General features: G+C 39.8%; 1 protein-coding gene across 1 annotated transcript; it reads right to left on the bottom strand.

Annotated features, from left to right (window-relative positions):
• Window positions 1-2796: 2796 nt before the first annotated feature.
• tdrd12 (tudor domain containing 12) lies at window positions 2797-18882 on the bottom strand. The gene is made up of 32 exons (XM_035523648.1): window positions 18811-18882; window positions 18525-18661; window positions 18059-18178; window positions 17847-17902; window positions 17658-17743; window positions 15748-15976; window positions 15569-15657; window positions 15347-15450; window positions 14123-14194; window positions 13968-14016; window positions 13738-13838; window positions 13332-13424; window positions 13181-13241; window positions 12940-13047; window positions 12435-12620; window positions 11985-12138; window positions 11707-11834; window positions 11431-11622; window positions 10027-10155; window positions 9687-9804; window positions 9456-9595; window positions 9064-9287; window positions 8235-8316; window positions 7770-7951; window positions 7303-7510; window positions 7076-7168; window positions 6804-6976; window positions 6447-6665; window positions 4765-4878; window positions 4444-4597; window positions 3370-3442; window positions 2797-3268 (listed from the first exon to the last, which is right to left on the bottom strand). Exons 1-32 carry the CDS (start codon window positions 18880-18882, stop codon window positions 3195-3197), a joined length of 4020 nt encoding a protein of 1339 aa, XP_035379541.1. The 3' UTR covers window positions 2797-3194.

Here is an 18882-nt window from a genome sequence, read left to right as displayed (position 1 = left end):
AAATTCAGAAGATACGATTTTCAAATATAGACACACGTAGAACACCATTCTGAAGATTTGCGTGCTACAGCTTTTAACCTCATGTTAAACACTCATTAAATAAATCATTTATGAATGCATAATTATCAACAAGGGAAGAAAAGTAAAAATATTTAGACTAATTTTAGGGCAAGGTTTCGAAGATACTTCAAAACTGCAAGACTCACACTAGGCTTGTCATGTTGATGTTTAATTCACTTAATTACACTAAGCAGAATTTTTAAAAATTCCTTCATATATTCCTATTTATAGGTCAGTTGTGGTTGATATAACTAATCATGACCATACCAATTTAAATACAATGAATTAGTTTCCACCATCTAGGTAGGAGGTAAGAGGGAGAGTATACGTGGAACAAGATAACGCATGGAGTTTAAGTATTTATTTACAGAAAATTAACACTTTTTTTGCTCAGATCTGAGGTTATTTTGTTTATACAATTTAAATACGCCGTCACATTTTGGATAAAGAATGTTAAAGAATTTGTAAGTCAGGAAATTTTAAACTGTGTGCCTTTATTCAGCAACATGACTACAAGAGCAATGTTTCCACATCCAGGTTTAGAGGAATTAAATTGCAAAAGAACTACACAAACACTGATTCAGCTGAAACTAAAGTACAAACACTAAATTAGAATTCCACAATTTGTGTTGCATTAGGCTTTCAGGAAGAAACAAATAAACCAAACTACTAGGCCATGTATTATACCAAAAAACATTTAGCCATTTTGTTTGTATAAAAAAAAAAAACTAAAAAAAAAAACATGGAAACATCAGTAAGTCCTTAGGCAAAAGACAACACAAAAAGCTCTCAGGACTGGGTTTCCCCAAAGCATCACAATGCAAAGGTCATCAATACGTAAAAGCTGCGTATTACACTGAACACTTTCTCTCATTGAAGATAATATTAACACTATGATGGTTTTGACAAACAGGGCCCTGAGAAGATCAAAATCAGAAAAGAACCACTATAACAAACATCGATTTTGAATTTCAGTATCAAAGAGCCATGATCCATTGGTTTTGAACACAAAGGGGGGAGTGATACACTAACGGTCAGCATCACCCCTCTTCTGCTGTCCTGAGCGGTTACGTTCACTTTGATTTTAAAGTGTAGCACCGAGGTTAAAATGTAATTGGGAGACATTTAATAACTATTTAACAAATTAAGCAAAAAAAAAAACCAAAAAAAATTCAGGGTGAATATTGCAGTGATGAGGCACAACTTCCACAAGACTGAATATGAGATGCGTCACCAAAAAGTCTTTTATTCTAACACCCACCAAATCTTTCACTATAACATTCTCAAGCATGTTTCCCAATGAGCTTTAGAATAACAAAGGAATAATTACTGTGGTATAAGGAGGAAAAAAAATGGTATAACAATAATCTATTTTGCCAAAACCAATTAACTCAGATTTAAAGGCGGAAATTAGCATTTAGTGTCTATTTCACTGTTCTATTGCTCTGCTTCCAAGCAAGCAATAATCATCAAAGCTTGAACCTGTGTCCCCCTAACTCTGCAACAAGACTGGCTCAGCCTAAAAATGGTGTCCGTTTGTGGAATACATAGCAACATGTAAAGAGCTTTTCTAGTTTATTCTAAGAATGTAGTCTCATAGCAAAATGATGACAGGAAAACCAACTATCTACTGTATAGCATTCACATTTTTCTGACTTGCATCTGGGTCATCAACCACAACACTACAAAAACAGCAGCTCTAACAATCCAAACCTAATCCAAAAAAACAGTGAGGGAAAGGGAGCACTTAAACAGCACCATCATAAAGGACAAACTTTCTTATCAGATAAGTCAGACTGCTAGATTACAGTGCAATCATACAACTAAGGCTATACTTCTGACATCATTACACAAGTTTCCACCTGATCAGAGTACCCAATTAGCCATTCAAGGCACAGGATTTACACCTGCCTACTACAATTTATCATTAGCATTTGGGGATTTGCCTCCTGAAAAGAAAATCAAACCAAATTTCCAGTTCTGCAGGGGAATCATATGGCCAGCAGTGTGGGAGAGTGAAAAGTGACAATGAACACATGATTCCTCAAGACACATGGACCTAGCTGAATCTTTTAAATCTGCTGCTCAGGTAATGATGCAAGATAGCTGAACACACATGGGGAAGACTATGGGCTGTCCAGTTCTGCATACCTAAAACTGACATCCAGGATCAGCAACCACAGCACAGGCAAGCAAAACAAGGTACATCCCAACCAGATAGTATGGCCAGCTATACTCTCTTGGAACTCTAGCTGTGGACAACTGCTTTCTCACCATTTGAAGTGCAAGTGGAACCAATTCCAAAGTGTTTTTCCTGCACAATAGTACCTATTCTTTTGCAACAAAAATCCTGTTATTCAGTAATGAGTTCACAAACACACTCACCTTCATAAAGATTCCACAATCTTCTGAAATCATGTTCGTGTAGTTGATCTAGATCATTAAAGTTCTGGCCATTGTAGTTTTAATACTTTTCTCTGTTAAATGTACACAGCAGCAGCTTACAGTGCTTCCTGAATATTTCTGCAGTACTTTAAACTATTGTTAACCATGTTAGTGCTCCTTAGCACAGCTTTTGCAGTGTTCACCTGCTGTAGCCAGTAAAGCATGAGAGGAAAAATATTTTTTTTTTGATTCTTTAGCTTCCAAAAATAACCATAAGAGCTTAAAGTTACCTAAAATATATTTACAACAAAACCGTTAATAAACGTTTTTATTAAATGCCAACTGGTTTCATTTAACAGCACAATAAATTAACACTCGATTGAACTCATCAACTACTTGTCAAGTCATTTGAGATGACCAATTTCACACATGCTCCATCCTGTTCATCACTGGTCAGTTTCAAGGTGGTGTCTGAGACTTGTGTCTTTTGCTTGACCAGATTGCCAGTTTATAACTTCTTTATGGAGGCTGCCCTAATGTAGCACTGGAGTTAGAAAACAATGAACACTTCACCAATTTCTGAAAACAGCTGTAACTCCTTAAAAATGAACTACAAATGAAACAGTACATGTGCATCAGTCAGCTCATGCTGACAGTCTTTCACCAAGCTGTGTAACTGACAGCTAGGCCCAGTTTCCCATGGTAGCATGTGTGTGTTGGTGTAAGAGAACACACAGCAGGCAGTCTCTTCAGTCACTCTCACTCCCACTCTCTGAGTTCACATAACAGTCACTCTCTCCTGTGTCTGCCAGGAACCAGAGACCTGAGGGCAAACATAGAAATACATACTCACCTTGCAAAACAAAAATATTGTTCAGATTTTCAATCAATTAGTATTTAACTTTACAAAAATTCCATGCATACCATTCGACACTGGCTTTGACAGAGGAGCTTCCTCATCCTCAAAGTGATCGAAGTCATAGCTTACAAAATAACTCTGTTGTTTAGAGAATGACCATTTGAGAGAAAAGAAAAATGTCTTAGTCATTTTACAAAAAAAAGCAATGTTTGAAACAGGTCTACTGCAATACTACATGTTAGCATTAAGGAGGACATATTTACGCTTTGCATACCAGTGGTAAACTTTGGTCATTCGATTTTTGTTTTCAGAACACATAGAAAAAAGGGAAAACTGTCCAGTTCTCATTTTTGGTTCTGTTAATGCCTGTCTAAAAACTGAGAAACAGCTTGGCGATCATGAACTTGACAGAGTTTACCAATGGTATATTTATCCTTCAACTTCAGACGTGTGTGTGTGTTGTGTGTAATGTTTATAATTTTATGACCTGACCAGGAGCAATCCAATACAGCTGCCATCCAATTTGGTTTTTTTTATAGTTAGCAGATATAGTCATACTGATGATTGCATATCAACACACTTGTATTTCATATATAAGGACCTAAATGCCTTCAATTTTCATATTATGCACAGTTGCTTCTGGTGTTATGGAATGCTAACATGCCTTCAGACAGCACAAAGTGAAGGACTTCAATAAGAGCACTTTGTGAAAAACAAGTGATCTCATAGGCATAGAACCAGCCCTTCAGGCCCACCCACCTTTACCACTCAAAACATGAACAATATATTGATTTCGTAGAAATAAACGGAATAAAGAAGAACCAAATTCTTCTGAATTTTTCTTATGCTTGAAAGAAAAAAAAAGAAGCCATTTCTCATTTCTTTTGTTTCTCATTCAGTGCAGGATTTTTAGGATCAGAAACAGAAAACCAATTAACAAAAGATGCTCAGAGAATTTTGGTGTGTTGGTTAGTTGATTTTATGATTAGTCGGTGTCGATAACTCGTGAAATTAAGCCAGTTGTCATTTTTGTATTGAGTTACAAGTGAGGTTTAAAAGGGTGATTTGCATGTAAAACAGAAAACCATTCTCTAGAGGCACACAGTGTCAACACACACAGGAATACAGGAGAAACATGCCTTGTATTTTAGTAGCGATTTCCACTCTCCTTTCTTCTTCTTCACCAGTTTAATCACTGGTTCATTGCAGTTCATTTCCCATGAACACTGGTCCATACTGATGTCACTGTGCAAATCCAAATTGGCACAATAACGTCGATTGTTCACATATGCACTGGAAAGAAGGTAATTTTTTAAACAAATTAAAAATACAGCATTGGCAAAAATGGTCCTCTGGATTTTTATAAACACTAGCAATAACAAATGATAAATCTAAACAAATGTTTAAGATTTTTCCTGTTAATCCAACACTAATATTGTAACTGGGTGTAACAGACTAACCTGTAAAGCACTCGGTTAGTAAAGAACTCACAGTTCTGATTAATGGGGTTCAGCAGCTTTACTCTGAGGGTAACTGTCTCTTTTGCTTGAAACCATTTAATCTGAGGGTGAAAACTAAAAATGGGGGGCGGGGGGGGGGGGGGGGGGGGGGAACAGAAAAAAAAAAAAGAAAGAAAAAATTTCAAATTAGATTTTATAATTCCCACAGTGTCATCCCTATGGGGTCTATATTTTCTTACACGTGCAAGAAGAATTTTTGCGATATGACACCCGCCCACGGCTAACCCACATACGGCACAATACCAGTTCTTCTGGGCCCAATTCAATACTGATACCTTGTATTTGAACGTCACCCGATATCGATACTGATCCAATATTTGTTCATTAAAAACCACCGTGGCACTGTAGTTTAGATGTTTGGGGCAATATTTTTGTATATGTATTATTATATATGCTATTTTACAGATGTCAGGCATGGATATGACAGATAAAAATAAATAAAATAAAAACACACCACACTTTGTTTACAAGACTAAATCATTATATTTTTTTCCAGTCACTCTCTCCTCAGCATGGCTGCCTCACTCACTCCTGAAATGTACACTATAGATTGTCTACATTTTCTCTTTTTACTGAATACAACAAATTCCACCTAAACTTAATAATAACCGTATAACTGTTCTTGTGAATTTCAGTGGTAAATCACTCTACCCTCTACACATCAAATGGACAACAGGCACCAAGTGAGAAAAGATTACCTGTACTACGACTATCTATTCACTCGAGCTCTGCTTAAACCAATGGAAATTTAATTTGAAATGTTTACAAGATGGTTATTCAGTCTAGCCAACCCCCCCACCCCCAAAACTCAGCAGGTTTTTTTTTTCCATGCAGTTTGAATATACTAAAGCCACAGAGTAATTAACTTTGTGACTTTAGAGAATGCAAGTACTTTATTAGTTTGGTCCTTATTTTTTACTCTTGAGAACTTACCAACCCTGAATTTCCTCTCTCAGGAGCAAACTTCAATCATGTTTTTTAATTAATTTTTAAAAAAAGAATGGATTAATAAGAATATTCACAGTTGGTCATGGTTATAACAGTGAATAGTGCTATTAATGCTATTTTGTCTCATTTAAATGCTCTCATCTGAAGGTAGGTAGAGCCTGTTCCCCACACTCTGTTATCAACATGATGGCAATGGAAATCACAGTTGTCAGAGTGCATGGATATTTTCACTTGAACATAATCGCCTTTAAATCATAAATGGGAAGAAAATGCTACTGTTCAAATCTACAGCGGTGTGTAAACTGCACAAACTACCCCAGCTGTCACTAACTGTCACCGTAGGAATCATGTTTTGTGCTGCTGCACTGCACTCCTGTTTTCAGGCTGGAATTGTTATTGTATCAGATTCATTTCCTTAATTATTTCACCGATATCTCACACAGTATTTTTGCTAATATCAACCCAATTCTGTTATCAGATTGGTGCTCTCTCTATCACATACGTTTCTTCTATGATCATGAAAAACAGTCTGTAATGTAAATGCAAAAATACAGCACAAAAGTATTGTGTTGGTACACATGGTTCTGTAATGTTCTGCTCACTCAGAGCAGCAGCTGAAACCCAAGAGGACAAAATGGATTTAGATGTAGAGTTATTACTATTGTTCCACTCACCTAACCATCCGCTCATTTTCTACTGAAGTGCCTTCGAGAGATGGCTTACTCAATGCTCCATTAGATACTGTGATTCGGTTTGGGTCCTTAAGCATCTCTACAGGCTCAAAGGGTTCCACTACATTGCAGAGGCTGGCCAGTGCAGCCTTCATCCGATTGGCCAGGACATCCTCAGCTGCCTGAACCCTTTGCTCTAGAGATGGAGCCTCAGCTTCAAACCTGACCAAGCCACCAGACACAGAGTCAAACACAATAACAACTTTCATGTTTTTCAGATTTTGATTTGCCCAAGACAGGGGTAGTATGTTTGTATGTGTATATGGGTGTGTGTAAAGGGCTGGAGGAGCAGATGATCACCCGTTCCTGACGCTTGGTTGCCCTTCAGCAGAGGTCTGCTCTCCCAGGCAGAGTGCCCGGAGCAGCTCCAAATGCCCAGGGTTAGTGGTACCCATGCCCGTGGCCAGAACTTCTGCATGGACGTTATACTCGTTTATGACGGTCTTTAAGCCTGGCAGGCGCGTCATTCGTATCTGAAATGTTAACATGGGATAAAAGATTCAAAGTGAACCTTAAACAAAAAACATAGCACAGTAAAAAATTTGAAGAACGACTATGACATCAAGTCCTACCATTGGATCAACCCAAACAGTGTTGCCGAGACACATCACCACCTTTGCTTGATGCAGCTTCCCTTTGATTTTCAAACTAATAACTCTAGTAACCTTAAAAAAAAAAAAAAAAAAAAAAAAAAAAAGAAAAAAGGCCAAGACAATGATCAAAATTCATCAAAACTACAGCTTTGACAATGATCAGTGCTCCAAAGTAGAAAATAAGGTGCTGTATACTGTTTGAACACCTTTGGATCCCAGTCCATTTCTCCATCGATGGGCTGGGCCCTGCACAGAATTATCTCCACAGCCTGACTAGGCAAGCTCTGGAACTCGGGAGGCAGCTGCAGTAGCTGATGGGATTTCACTTCCTGGGTGCGTCCTTCATCCAGAAAGTGAGCAGTGACACTGCTGAACAACTGGTCTCTTCGATCAGGCACCTTGGTCACATGCACTCTGCCACACCACCAGTGAGTCCACAGTCCGACACCCGGCATTTCACAACCCAGTGTTCATGCACAAACACAACAAAAAGGGGTAAACAAACATTTTAAATAAAAATTAGTCATATTTTCATCAGCTGTCACCCTTATTGATAAGAAATGACTGGATAAGTCGTGGTGATAAATAAATAGCCTATGAAACTTGCTTGAAGGTCAGATTTCCACATGGCTTATTCTGCAACCAATCACTATGGTAATAGACCACAGCTTACCTACTATATATATCCTCTTCTTGTACTGCATAAAGGCCTCCCTCCACCACTTCCTTTGCAAAAAGCCTCTCTTTAGCATAGTGAGAGCACATTTCAGCAGCAAGGATCTCATACGGGTCATCTTTCTGCTTCACTATACGCCCATAATATACATTTGCACTCTTAATGTAAAGAGGCAAAACCTTTTGAAGGAAAAAAAAAAACCAAACAAAAAAAAAAACCAACCATCAGTTTTATGCATTTAAAAAAAGCATCCAAAACCCCCTAAACTCACCATGGAATTTAAAAAAGTAGGTGAAATGGCAATTCCACATTATTAGGATTCCTCTCAAAATAACTCTAGAATAGCAAAACAAAAATACAAACTTGCTTTACTGCACACTGACTACAACAAATCATGAGAAATACATCCATGGCCATACTATACACCACAGCACAGCCCTGTGAAAGATGCTGGGAACTCACCAGGATAGTCCCATTCTCTGGGTGCAGGGGGCGGTCAAGAGTCTTGTTGATTATGTGCCTGTCTGGGCAAAGTGTACTGTCCCTGTATGGGGCCGAGGCAGAGGAGACTAAATGAAAATTCACACTAAACTACCTGGAACGTGCAGAAGAAACAGCTTTGGGCCTGGTCTGAGTACAGGACTGTGGACGGTAGGTGAAGTTAAGCTAGACTCACTGCAGTGTTGTTTGGCTGTGTATTTCAGCACACTGGTCTGAACTGAAATAATTAGCATAAGCTTAAAATGCATTTAATGCTACTGTGTAAACCATATCTGAATTGCAGCTGTTTGTACACATCTCCACATGACAAATCTTTTCAGTTAAAGAGTGCCTGAAGTCTGCAACCTACAGATTTGAAATGTAACTATTTACAGTGCTCTCCTTGTTTATTTCAGGGGCTTATAATCTTTAGTCTTGTCTGCAGTGGTCAAATGCACACCCACCTGCAGAATTCACTGCATTCAGAAATTGAATTTTCCTCTTTATGACAATCTTTGCCACATCTACACATACATTCTGTATTTATTAAAGCAATTCCTTCATAAAAAAAGTATTCTTCAATTTGCTACTGGGACCTGCCTTGTGTGCTAGTGCCAAGTGTACCAGCTAGCCAAGAAACACCTGAACACCTACTTTGGGAAAAACATTAAATGTCCAATTGCTCAGCCAAAAATGAGAGGATTTTTTTATACAAAGAGCTGCAGTACCTACAAAGTTTAGCATATATAGGCATCTGATCTGATAAGTAAAGCTAGCGTATCCCTGGCAGCATGAATGTTAAGCTGCAGACCTGCAGAAGCCTAGGCTCTTGAGGTGGCTGCAGAGCACTCGGTCAGTCTTCTGCTCCTCTCTGGCCTGCTGCACCCCCTGAGCAAACTGCAGGAGCTCAGAGGGCAGTGCAGCTCCTGCGCGCCTCAGGTAGCGCAGCACTCCAGACACGTGACGAGCATTCCGCTCCGACAGTATCAACACAGACCTCACGGTGGGAGCGAGACCCTTGCTACTACCCTGACACTGCAGTTCACAACACACACACACACTAAAAAAAAAAAAACTAAACAAGGCCATGCATTTATAAAATACTAATTGAGCCCCAAGAGTGTGGATCTACAAAATTAAATAAGATATTTACATTTCAGACAATAAAAAGGCAGTATAATTTGCTGCACAACATGTTGCTACCTTTTCAGAGAGATTCCTAAAGTTGTCCGACATGCAGAACAGCCGGTTTCCAAACAGTTTAGGTGAACTTGGGAACCCATAATGCACCACACATGTGGCATCCCTGATGCCGAGAGCCTTCATACAATCATTGGTGGTCACTGAGAGAAGGTACAAAAATAGATTGAAAAAAATCTTACACGCAAGTAACATATTTCATGATGTACTTAAGAGGTCTCATTACACCCCTACCTAAGATAACCTGGGTGCCTGGATCAATGTCCTTCTTCCACTGCTCAACCACAAAGTCAAACTGGTAGGCAAGACCCTCGTGAACTTTCAGAGAAAATACGGCAGCACTGCTGACAGCCTGGTACACATATTACAGGTTTGCTGTACTGGAAGTGGTTTTACTTACACACACACAAAAAAATGGTTTTAAAGAAACTAAGAAAAAACAAAAGTATGTTGCATTAATAAAAAGATTCCATCAGCTTTACAGTAGGGGTAATCAGTTTGCAGGAACCCAATGTTTAAATCTTAAGATTCTCCAGGTTGTGGTAGGCTTGTGTGGTAGATGATTTCACTGTACCTTATAGACATGCTCTACCTCCTTCGCAGAGTTGGTGATGATGAGGGTTTTCTGGGGAATGGAAGGGTTAAAGTCCAGAGAGCTGAGCAACACAGAGGTCTTATTGCATTCCAGACACAAAAGGACCATCTATGGATAAGGAAAAACAACCACCCGACACACATTTATTTTTCATTAATGTATATTAAGTTTAAGCTTCAACTATTCATGTATATTACATATTTTAAAAAGCAAAAATAACTTTAGCATTTGATCCATCTTCATAGTTGTACTTTCATACATTTGTATGGAGATGGCACCGATCTGATATCACATATAGAAATTGGGCCAAAATCAGCAAAAGAAGTGCTGGTTGGGTAACAGGGGAAAAAAAATTTCTTTAAGGAAACTGATTCAGTACTGTTACAGTCCAGCCTGAATATAGCGCAGCACACTGCAGATCACGATAGTCTGAGCAATTTATAGACAGAGTTTAGACAGTTTCCTTTACATTAACAATTAAAACCATTGTTTCCAGTTTAGCTTTAAAGGACGTTCAAGGAACAGAAAGTGAGCCAGAGAGGAGAAAGAATATGTGAACAAGTCCCTCTAATATAGTTAATTACTCCATGACTTCATTATATTCAAACTGCATGAAAAAGTGGAAGAGCTGCCATGTTTGGCCTGCTGAGTTTTAAGGCAGGTTGAAAAATTTGAATAAGAAGCTGGTGCGTATATGTCCAAAAAAAGTATGTATATACATGTGCACACGTGTGTGTGTGTGTGTGTATCAGATTACATTTCTATTGGTTTTAAGCAGAGGTTGAGAGAGGAGAGACATAGTACTGATAGCTTCTCTACGTACACCCCCCCAAAAACATATGCAGACGAACTGTAGAGTGATTTTCAGGAGTCAGTTAGTGAGGGAGTCATACTGAGCAGAGACAGAGAGAATATACTTCTATTTATATTTAGCAGTCATATCCATGCATATCTGTGTTATGAGAGGGGAAAAAAAAGAAGATACAATGCATCACACACAAAATAAATTCCTCAGTGATCTATGCTTCACCCACACAACTGAACCACAGCAGGTTTTAATGAAAAGATGAAAAATAAATTGGATCAGTATTGACATCGTGACATACAATAACAAGATATTGGTATCAGATCATACAAAAAACTGGTGTTGTGCCATCTCTAATAATGTGCATATCTGTGCAGGTTGCAAGAATATTTGATTGTGATCATTTTATTACCATAAAATTGCAATCTATGCATTTTATTAAAGCAAAACCTTCCAAGCTAACCCCTAATAAAGACTACAGAATATCCTTGCAGAGAGAAGTCACAGCTCATCATCCCTCATGTCTTTTTTTCCCCTGTTCTCTCTGGACCAGTCAGGTTGGCTGACCCATGACTGACCTGGTGAACTCCGCCGTACAGTGCTGCTTCTTCAGTCACAGTCACGATGATGCATGGGTTCAGCATGTGCTCCTGAACCACTCCCTCCAGCTCCTGGCTCCAGTGCCTGCTCACTGCCACCATCTGCCTCGGACATGTGCCCGTCTCCTCTCTGGACACAACTTTCTTGAAATATTCTAAAATGGCTGCCATCTGCAGAGAGAAGGAAAATCAAGGCAAGAGTTATTTAAGCACCTTGTCGGGGGCATTTTCTTTCCCCATCTCATCCCTCCTCACCTGGTCAGGTGCACGTGAGAAGAGCTCGTGAGCCTCATCCAGAACCAGGTGACAAAGCCTCAGGAACTGGAAGCACTGCTCCTCCAGAAGCCTGGACAGGCTAAAGGGGGTAGTCACCAGCAACTGACCTGAACACATAGGATTCGGGGTTTCATTAAGTCTGATCTTCCATCCTTGCAGTTAGTGCACTTACCCACCCCACCCCACCCCCAACCACTGCCCTTACAAATGACCACTGTTTTGTCAGCAGTAAAACAAATCCAAACAATAAGGCTCACAGTTGGTGTGGATCTTGGACCGTTTGGCCTCGCCCTTGCCCAGGCCGAGGAGCACAGCAGCAGGGCGGAGGTTCCCAGTCGCCTGGCTGTGCTCCAGTAGTTCCAGCACAGACTGCACCTTCTCCCAGCTTGGACATAGGATGACTGCTATAGGCTAAAGAGGAGTACGATCAACAACCAAAATGGGAAAGAAAAACAAATCCCAAACTACTGAAATCCACTCCAACAGCATGAAAACTGTGCCTGGAGCAGTCTGGGTATTGGAAAACATTCTTCAGTGCAAGTAATCAAATGTTAAGATTAAGAGAGAGAGAGGAAAAAAAAGAAAAAAAAGAGACTTTTGTTCAAAACATTTAAAAAAATTATATATATATAAAAAAAAATCCCCATTCAAAATTAAGCCAGATCACATACGAGTAGAGAGGTGTGGTGGAAGCCAGCAGCCCTCACCCCGGTGTGTGCCGTGAAGGTGCTGTACACAGAGGCAAGCTGAAGCTGAGCCAGCAGCGGTGGCAGGTAGGAGAGTGGGTCACCTCCACCTGAGCTCACCAGCAGCGTGTCACAGCCTCGCGCCACAGCAGGCCAGAAGTAGCTCTCAGCCAGGTTTGGCCCACTGTACTTCCTCCTCAGCAGGAACTAGCCACAGAAAAGGCACTTTTACACACATGTAAATGTCTGTCAGTTTTTAATGTCTACACACATTTCTAAAAAATATGACTACAATGAAAGTGTAAAGTTAAATAAATGTAAAAAAAAAAAAAAAAAAAAAAAAAAAAAAAAAAAAAAAAAAAAGCCACCACCAAAACGACTAATATTGAATGTAATCGTAAAAATACAATTTTCTTTAGTTCTTCACTTTAGAGTTAAAAGTCCAATACAGGACATTTAGGACAGAAACAGATAGGCAAAAGTCCAGAAGCAGAGAACTGTGCATCAGGGGAGGGAGGGTGGTCACCTTGCGGAACTGTGGAGTGATGGCCGCACGGCTCAGGCTACTGCACGGACTGATGGGGACCACTGAATGCACCAGCACCCCACTGCTGCTGCACTTGGAGCCCACAACCTGCCACACAAGGGACATTAAGCACCCACAGCTATCTGCCCTCATATGACCCACAGCAGCCCATCTGACTGAGGAAGGCTTACAGGACCAGGAACTCCAGATCATCAAAGAGAGCTATTTAATAAGCACTTACATTGTCATCAAGACATTCTAAACACAGATTTAATGGATCTGGGTTCAGAAGCTGTAGCAATCTGCATATAAACAAACACAGGAAAAATTGTGATCAGATATCAAAACAAAAAGATATTTGTAAACTGAACGAACGGGACTAGGTGATGCACCTGGCACAGACCAGCTGGTCTGTAGTATTTGGCCCTTGACAGAATGCTGGCTCTTGCAGCTCTGTATTGTTGTCATGGGTGTCTCTTGTGCCACTGTGTTTTACACACACAAACAAATCAGTAAATACTATAGTTAAATATTTTAGCACAAACATTTTGAAATGCAACAATATTTACATAGCCTACGAATGGACACTTAAGCTCACAAAGGAAAACAATAAAACCAATTAGCCTTTAGGTCAAAGCCATTCTGTTCACTGGAATCCACAGGTGTTGCTATGTCCAGACTGTAGACCAAGTTACAATATACTCTTACGTTTTCAAAGAGCTTCTCTGTGCTAAGGGATGGATGGACACACACTTACACATACACGTACACACATGTACACCTGTTCTACACCCCTACCAGACACGCGCATCTTCATCACGGTGTGGAACCAGGGAGAGGTCATTATGCTTCTCTGCTGTTTCATCAGAAATATTCTGGGTTTGCTCATTTTCGTCAGGCTGAAAAGTTTCAGATTATTAACTTCTCCCATCTCTTCTTACATCAGCCAAGTTTATACAGTGCAGTGTCTTTCAGCAATGTAAAATAAGACTGGCCAATTAAGTAAACAGACAAGGTAGACTTCTTACTTTAGGCATTAAGTTTGAATGTGAGAATGGATTCAGAAACTTCTTGAATCTGTTGAGTATGACAAAACGTCTGTGGGTTAAAAGTCCGAGCAAAAACTAACAATATAAACAAAGGAAAAACCTCTCATTATAAAGTACAATAGAAACTGTACTACCTGACCAAGCTCAGCTTTTGAGACAATTGCTCTGCAAGGCTGCTCTCTGTATCCTCTGTCTGTTTTAAAATACTGAATAAGAAAGTCAAATCAACAGGGGTAAAATTATCTATCTATCTAAAATACACACACACAGGCCAAAAAATAGGGCACACACTAATATTTCATTGGACCGCTTTTAGCTTTGATCTCAGCATACATTCGCTCTAGCATCGTTTCCACAAGCTTCTGCAATGTCACATTTATTTCTCTCCAGAGTTCCATTAATCGCAAAAATTCCATTAATAGTATGGTAGGCACTAGGCATGATGCACCCATCACTTCAGCCGCCTCTCCTTACCCTGACGTGCCCATCACTCTGCAACAGGGTAAATCTGGACTCATCAGACTACATGACCTTCTTTCATTGCTCCAGAGTTCAATCTTTATGCTCCCTAGCAAATTGAAGCCATTTTTGCCAGTTATCCTCACTGACAAGTGGTTTACTTAAGGCTACACAGCTGTTTAGTCCCAATCCCTTGAGTTCCCTTCGCATTGTGCATGTGGAAATGCTCTTACTTTCACTATTAAACATATGCCTGAGTTCTACTGTTTTTCTACAATTTGATTTCACCACATTGAAGTGATCGCCGATCACGATCATTCACGATTTTTTCCGACCACCTTCCTCGAAGATGCTGTTTCCTCGCTGTCCTTCCGCTTTTTAATAATGCATTGGACAGTTCTTAACCCGATTTTAGTAGTTTCAGCTATCTCTTTAGATGTTTTCTCTGCTTGATGCATGCCAATAATTTGACCCTTCTGAAACAGATTAACATCTTTTCCACGACCACAGGATGTCTTTCAACATGGTTGTTTAACAAATGAAGCTACTCACTGTACCAGTTAGGGTTAAATAACTTGTTGCTAGCTGAAACAATCACCCATGCAGTAATTATCCAATGGGAGGCTCTTACCTATTTAATTAGTTAAATCCAGGTGGTGACCTTTTTTTGGCCAGGCTGTGTGTGTGTATAATACAATAAAAAAATTATATATAAAGAAGATTTTCTGCAACATTGGACAGACCCTAACCAGCATTCCAAGAGGTAATGCTGGCGTATATATGGAGTTCTAAACAAGTTTCTTTTAAATATGTGTATATTATATCTTTGAAAATTACATTTAAAATATACTCAAAATTAAATCAAAAAGTTTAACTCAGACACACATACAAATCCTCACCATTTCTTGCGTTTCTTGTTATCCAAGCTCCTGATGGAGCCATCCGACTCACATACTCCCCTGGAGTAGGTCTCTGGCCCATTGAAAAACCCATCATTATCTGGCTAAAAACATAAGCAACACAACAGACAGTAAAATACCAAATATTCAGTAGCCCGGTGTGGATACAAACTGCATAGTGCACTACTGCTCGTGTTGCAGAGCTACTGCAGAAGCACCTACAGATGGTGATCCAGCGGGACCAAGTACTTCCACTGATTCACGAGACTTGTCTCGACATGTTCCGTGTGTTTGCTCAGTGGCCAGTTCTCCTGTTCCTCATTGAGAAGGGTAGCAATCAGGGAAACTGTAAACAACGCACCAGGATTCATTTGTGTCTGACCAGGTGAAGCAGTACTTACGTGACAGGTACTTATCATTCATGCCCCTCCTAGTTAGAAAGCGTGAATGTGGAGGCCTGACTGTACAGCAGCCGTTCATTTCTAGGATCTTGTGAGGACTGGCGATGTCGTCCCAGGCCAGGCTGGTGGGAGAATGATCCCCAGAGCCACTCTGCTCTCCCCTGGCCATGGCCTTCCCACTGGAGAAGCAGGCAAACTTCTTCACCACCAAATCATCATTTACACAGATCTGTAAGGATGACGAAAAATGTACATTTATTTAATTTTAGTTAAAATGGCTTACATTATTAAAATACCACCATTGGATTTTAATTGTATGGCAACAGACTAGGGCATTTATTGCCTGAAACCATCCCCCTTACCCCAATGCTGTAAAAAAATAGCTAAAAATTACTTTCTTCTAAAACGCATTCAAACCATTCAAATATATATTTTTGTGAAAACTGTCGCCAAGAGTGAAAACCAATATAGCGGGACAAGTACTTGTACATGTATATTTATTTTAAGAAAACCATGTCTTTTAACTTTTCCTTGACATGAAACAGAAAAATATATTCAAACCATTGGGTACTTCCCGTGCATGAAGTTTCTGTCTCTAGCCTTCAATGATTCTATTAATCAGTACAGTAACCTACACATTTGCATTTTTGCTTAAATAAATTTAAGGCACACAATTCTGAGAAATGTGACATGTTTTACCCCAAGGGAAATTTACTATAAAGTGCTGTTAAAAATGGAAAAGTAGGCTACTTTAGATTCCTGACAGTAGAACTCAGCAAAATCTAGCTAGCACAGAAATGCTACTGGATATCAGCCCATACTCATTTAGGAGCATATTTCTGATATGTGCCCTCAGGTTGTTGGTGCAAGAATGGTAAGCCAACTCTCTTATATAGCTTGCAACCAGCTTTATCACAAGTTTCCACAAATGTGGCATCTACTAACCAACACTGTACAGAGTTGTGAACTCTTGTAACCTCACAACTGATGTTGAATTATTCGATCACTCAGCTTGACCTACATTTCATCTTCAATTGGTAAAAGTGAAGACGATGTGTGACTCCTGTTCGTCATGCAGTGCACTCAGTACAGTGGCAGAGGCCCATGTGGGAACGCGAGGCAGACAGCCAATAAGATGTATTAAAGTTTCACATTCAAATGTCTTGTTTATACAGAATATTCATTAACAGCAGTACAAGTCATTGATTTTGACTGGTGTCACCTACTGCAACATGAATGTGGTTACTAATGTAACCTTCAGAAGTGAGTCATTACGTTAGACTAGTAGAATTCTGCACATAGAAAAAGTATGGATCTTTTCTAACTTGCGTGTAACTTCTAGAGTTACTGGTCAACTAAAGGGGAAAGATGCAAATTTCTGTTGTAATATGTTTTGGATATTTTAAACTTTAAGATTGTTCTTGTGTCAGAGTTTCTCTCTCTTGCTTTGGCTTTCCTCTGGAAGATGAGATCCAAAACACAAGCCAATTTTGGGCATGTTAAGCTGGAAAACCAGTTTAATGCAGAACACAATTAAAACTCTTGGGCTCCCCATGGGGGGGGGGGGGGGGGGGGGGGGGCGACATTGGGTCCCCCCCTCACTTCCCCAACTAATTCTCCATGGGACTTCTCAGCAGGGATGGAAGTCATGCATCAGCATAATGTCCACAATCTGTGTCCATAAATAACCTGTTGTGTCTTATTTTCAACTGCCGAGAATATAGCAGTAGTGGCGTCTTTACCTGAAAGGTTCTCTTAAATACATAATGGTGTAGTAACCTACACTTAAAAGCTGAAAATGACAGGAATCGCCTTTTAAGTTTCCAAAGCAAGTAAATACACTTCATTACAAATGAATGTCCATAAGCATAGTCATGTCTCAAGAGCTGTGAAATGATATCAAAAATTACCTTCACATTCCTGATGGTCAAATAGAGCTCAACAGCTGTGCAATTTGCATGCGTTTCACAAAGAAAAGCCTCAACCAGAGTAGATGCTATAAACCAGGGAGAATTACAATTTCAGAGTGAGTATTCCAGTATGAGCAGGCTTACACAAGTAAACAGGCTTATGCAAACATGTCCAAATTAAGCTATTACCTTGTAGAAGGTCGTGCAGGTATTTTGTAGCAGACCTGTCCCATTGTGGTGATGGACTGCCAAAGAGGCCACCAATGAGATGAGAAAATGACCAGCACAGACTCGGCAACACCAAATTTCACATTAATATCTACATAGACAAATTGCATTAAATGTGAAATGCTTAAAGGGGAAGCATCTAGGTTGCTTGTGTGTGACAGGAGAAGTCTTACACTAGGTGCGCTGTCTCATGGCAGATGGACACCTTGAGTCTCATAGGGTGGATCCTAGCTAACTGAAACCTTTGCATCCGGAAAGGCAGCTGCAGGAACTTATCAAGGGGAGCTCTCACACTAAAGGAAATACAACTGAATGGATGAAATCCGTAACAGGGACCCAACAAGGACCCAAAATGAATGTTACCTAAAAGTGTTCCTGATTCCCACTGAATACCATTTAACATATTAGGCTTGTAATAATAAAATATTCATGTCACATAATATTCTTCAAGGCCACATAAAAAGCAATTAACAGGGGTAGTGTGTCACATCTATGGGTATTTTATAAAGTCATTTACTCCATTGTTATATAAAATATCTTGATGTGGGAATATGATAAACAATATGTCTACTACTAGCTCTCAATTCAAATGGATAAATTATCACTAATGAATATTTGATGAGCCCACAGAGCACATACTCTTCCGTGCTGACAATGACACGTTCTCCGTGATCCACCAAGAAGCACATGGCTTGACTCCTCACTGATCCCAGGAACAGAGACTCCACAGTGGCCCTGCACCAGCTCCTCATGGCTGGGCAAAACACCACACACAACTGGGAACACACGGACACAGCAGAGTTGCATGGGTTTAAGAGACTTCAAATAATAAAGCAGAAAAGCTTTGAAAACAAACTACATTTCAATAAAAAGCACTTTTTCTTTCTAACAAAGCTGTGTCACTGTTGGTGAGCGTGTACTTTACCTGTCCCTCCTCCAGTGTAGTTGGCTTTACTTTTTGCACATCCAGGTCAACCTCATGATAGAAGAGGTTCAT

Source organism: Electrophorus electricus, chromosome 2 (genome assembly GCF_013358815.1).
Source record: "Electrophorus electricus isolate fEleEle1 chromosome 2, fEleEle1.pri, whole genome shotgun sequence".
NCBI lineage: Eukaryota > Metazoa > Chordata > Actinopteri > Gymnotiformes > Gymnotidae > Electrophorus > Electrophorus electricus.
The sequence above is the reverse complement of the archived record's forward strand: the minus strand, read 5'-3'. Positions and strand labels throughout refer to the sequence as shown.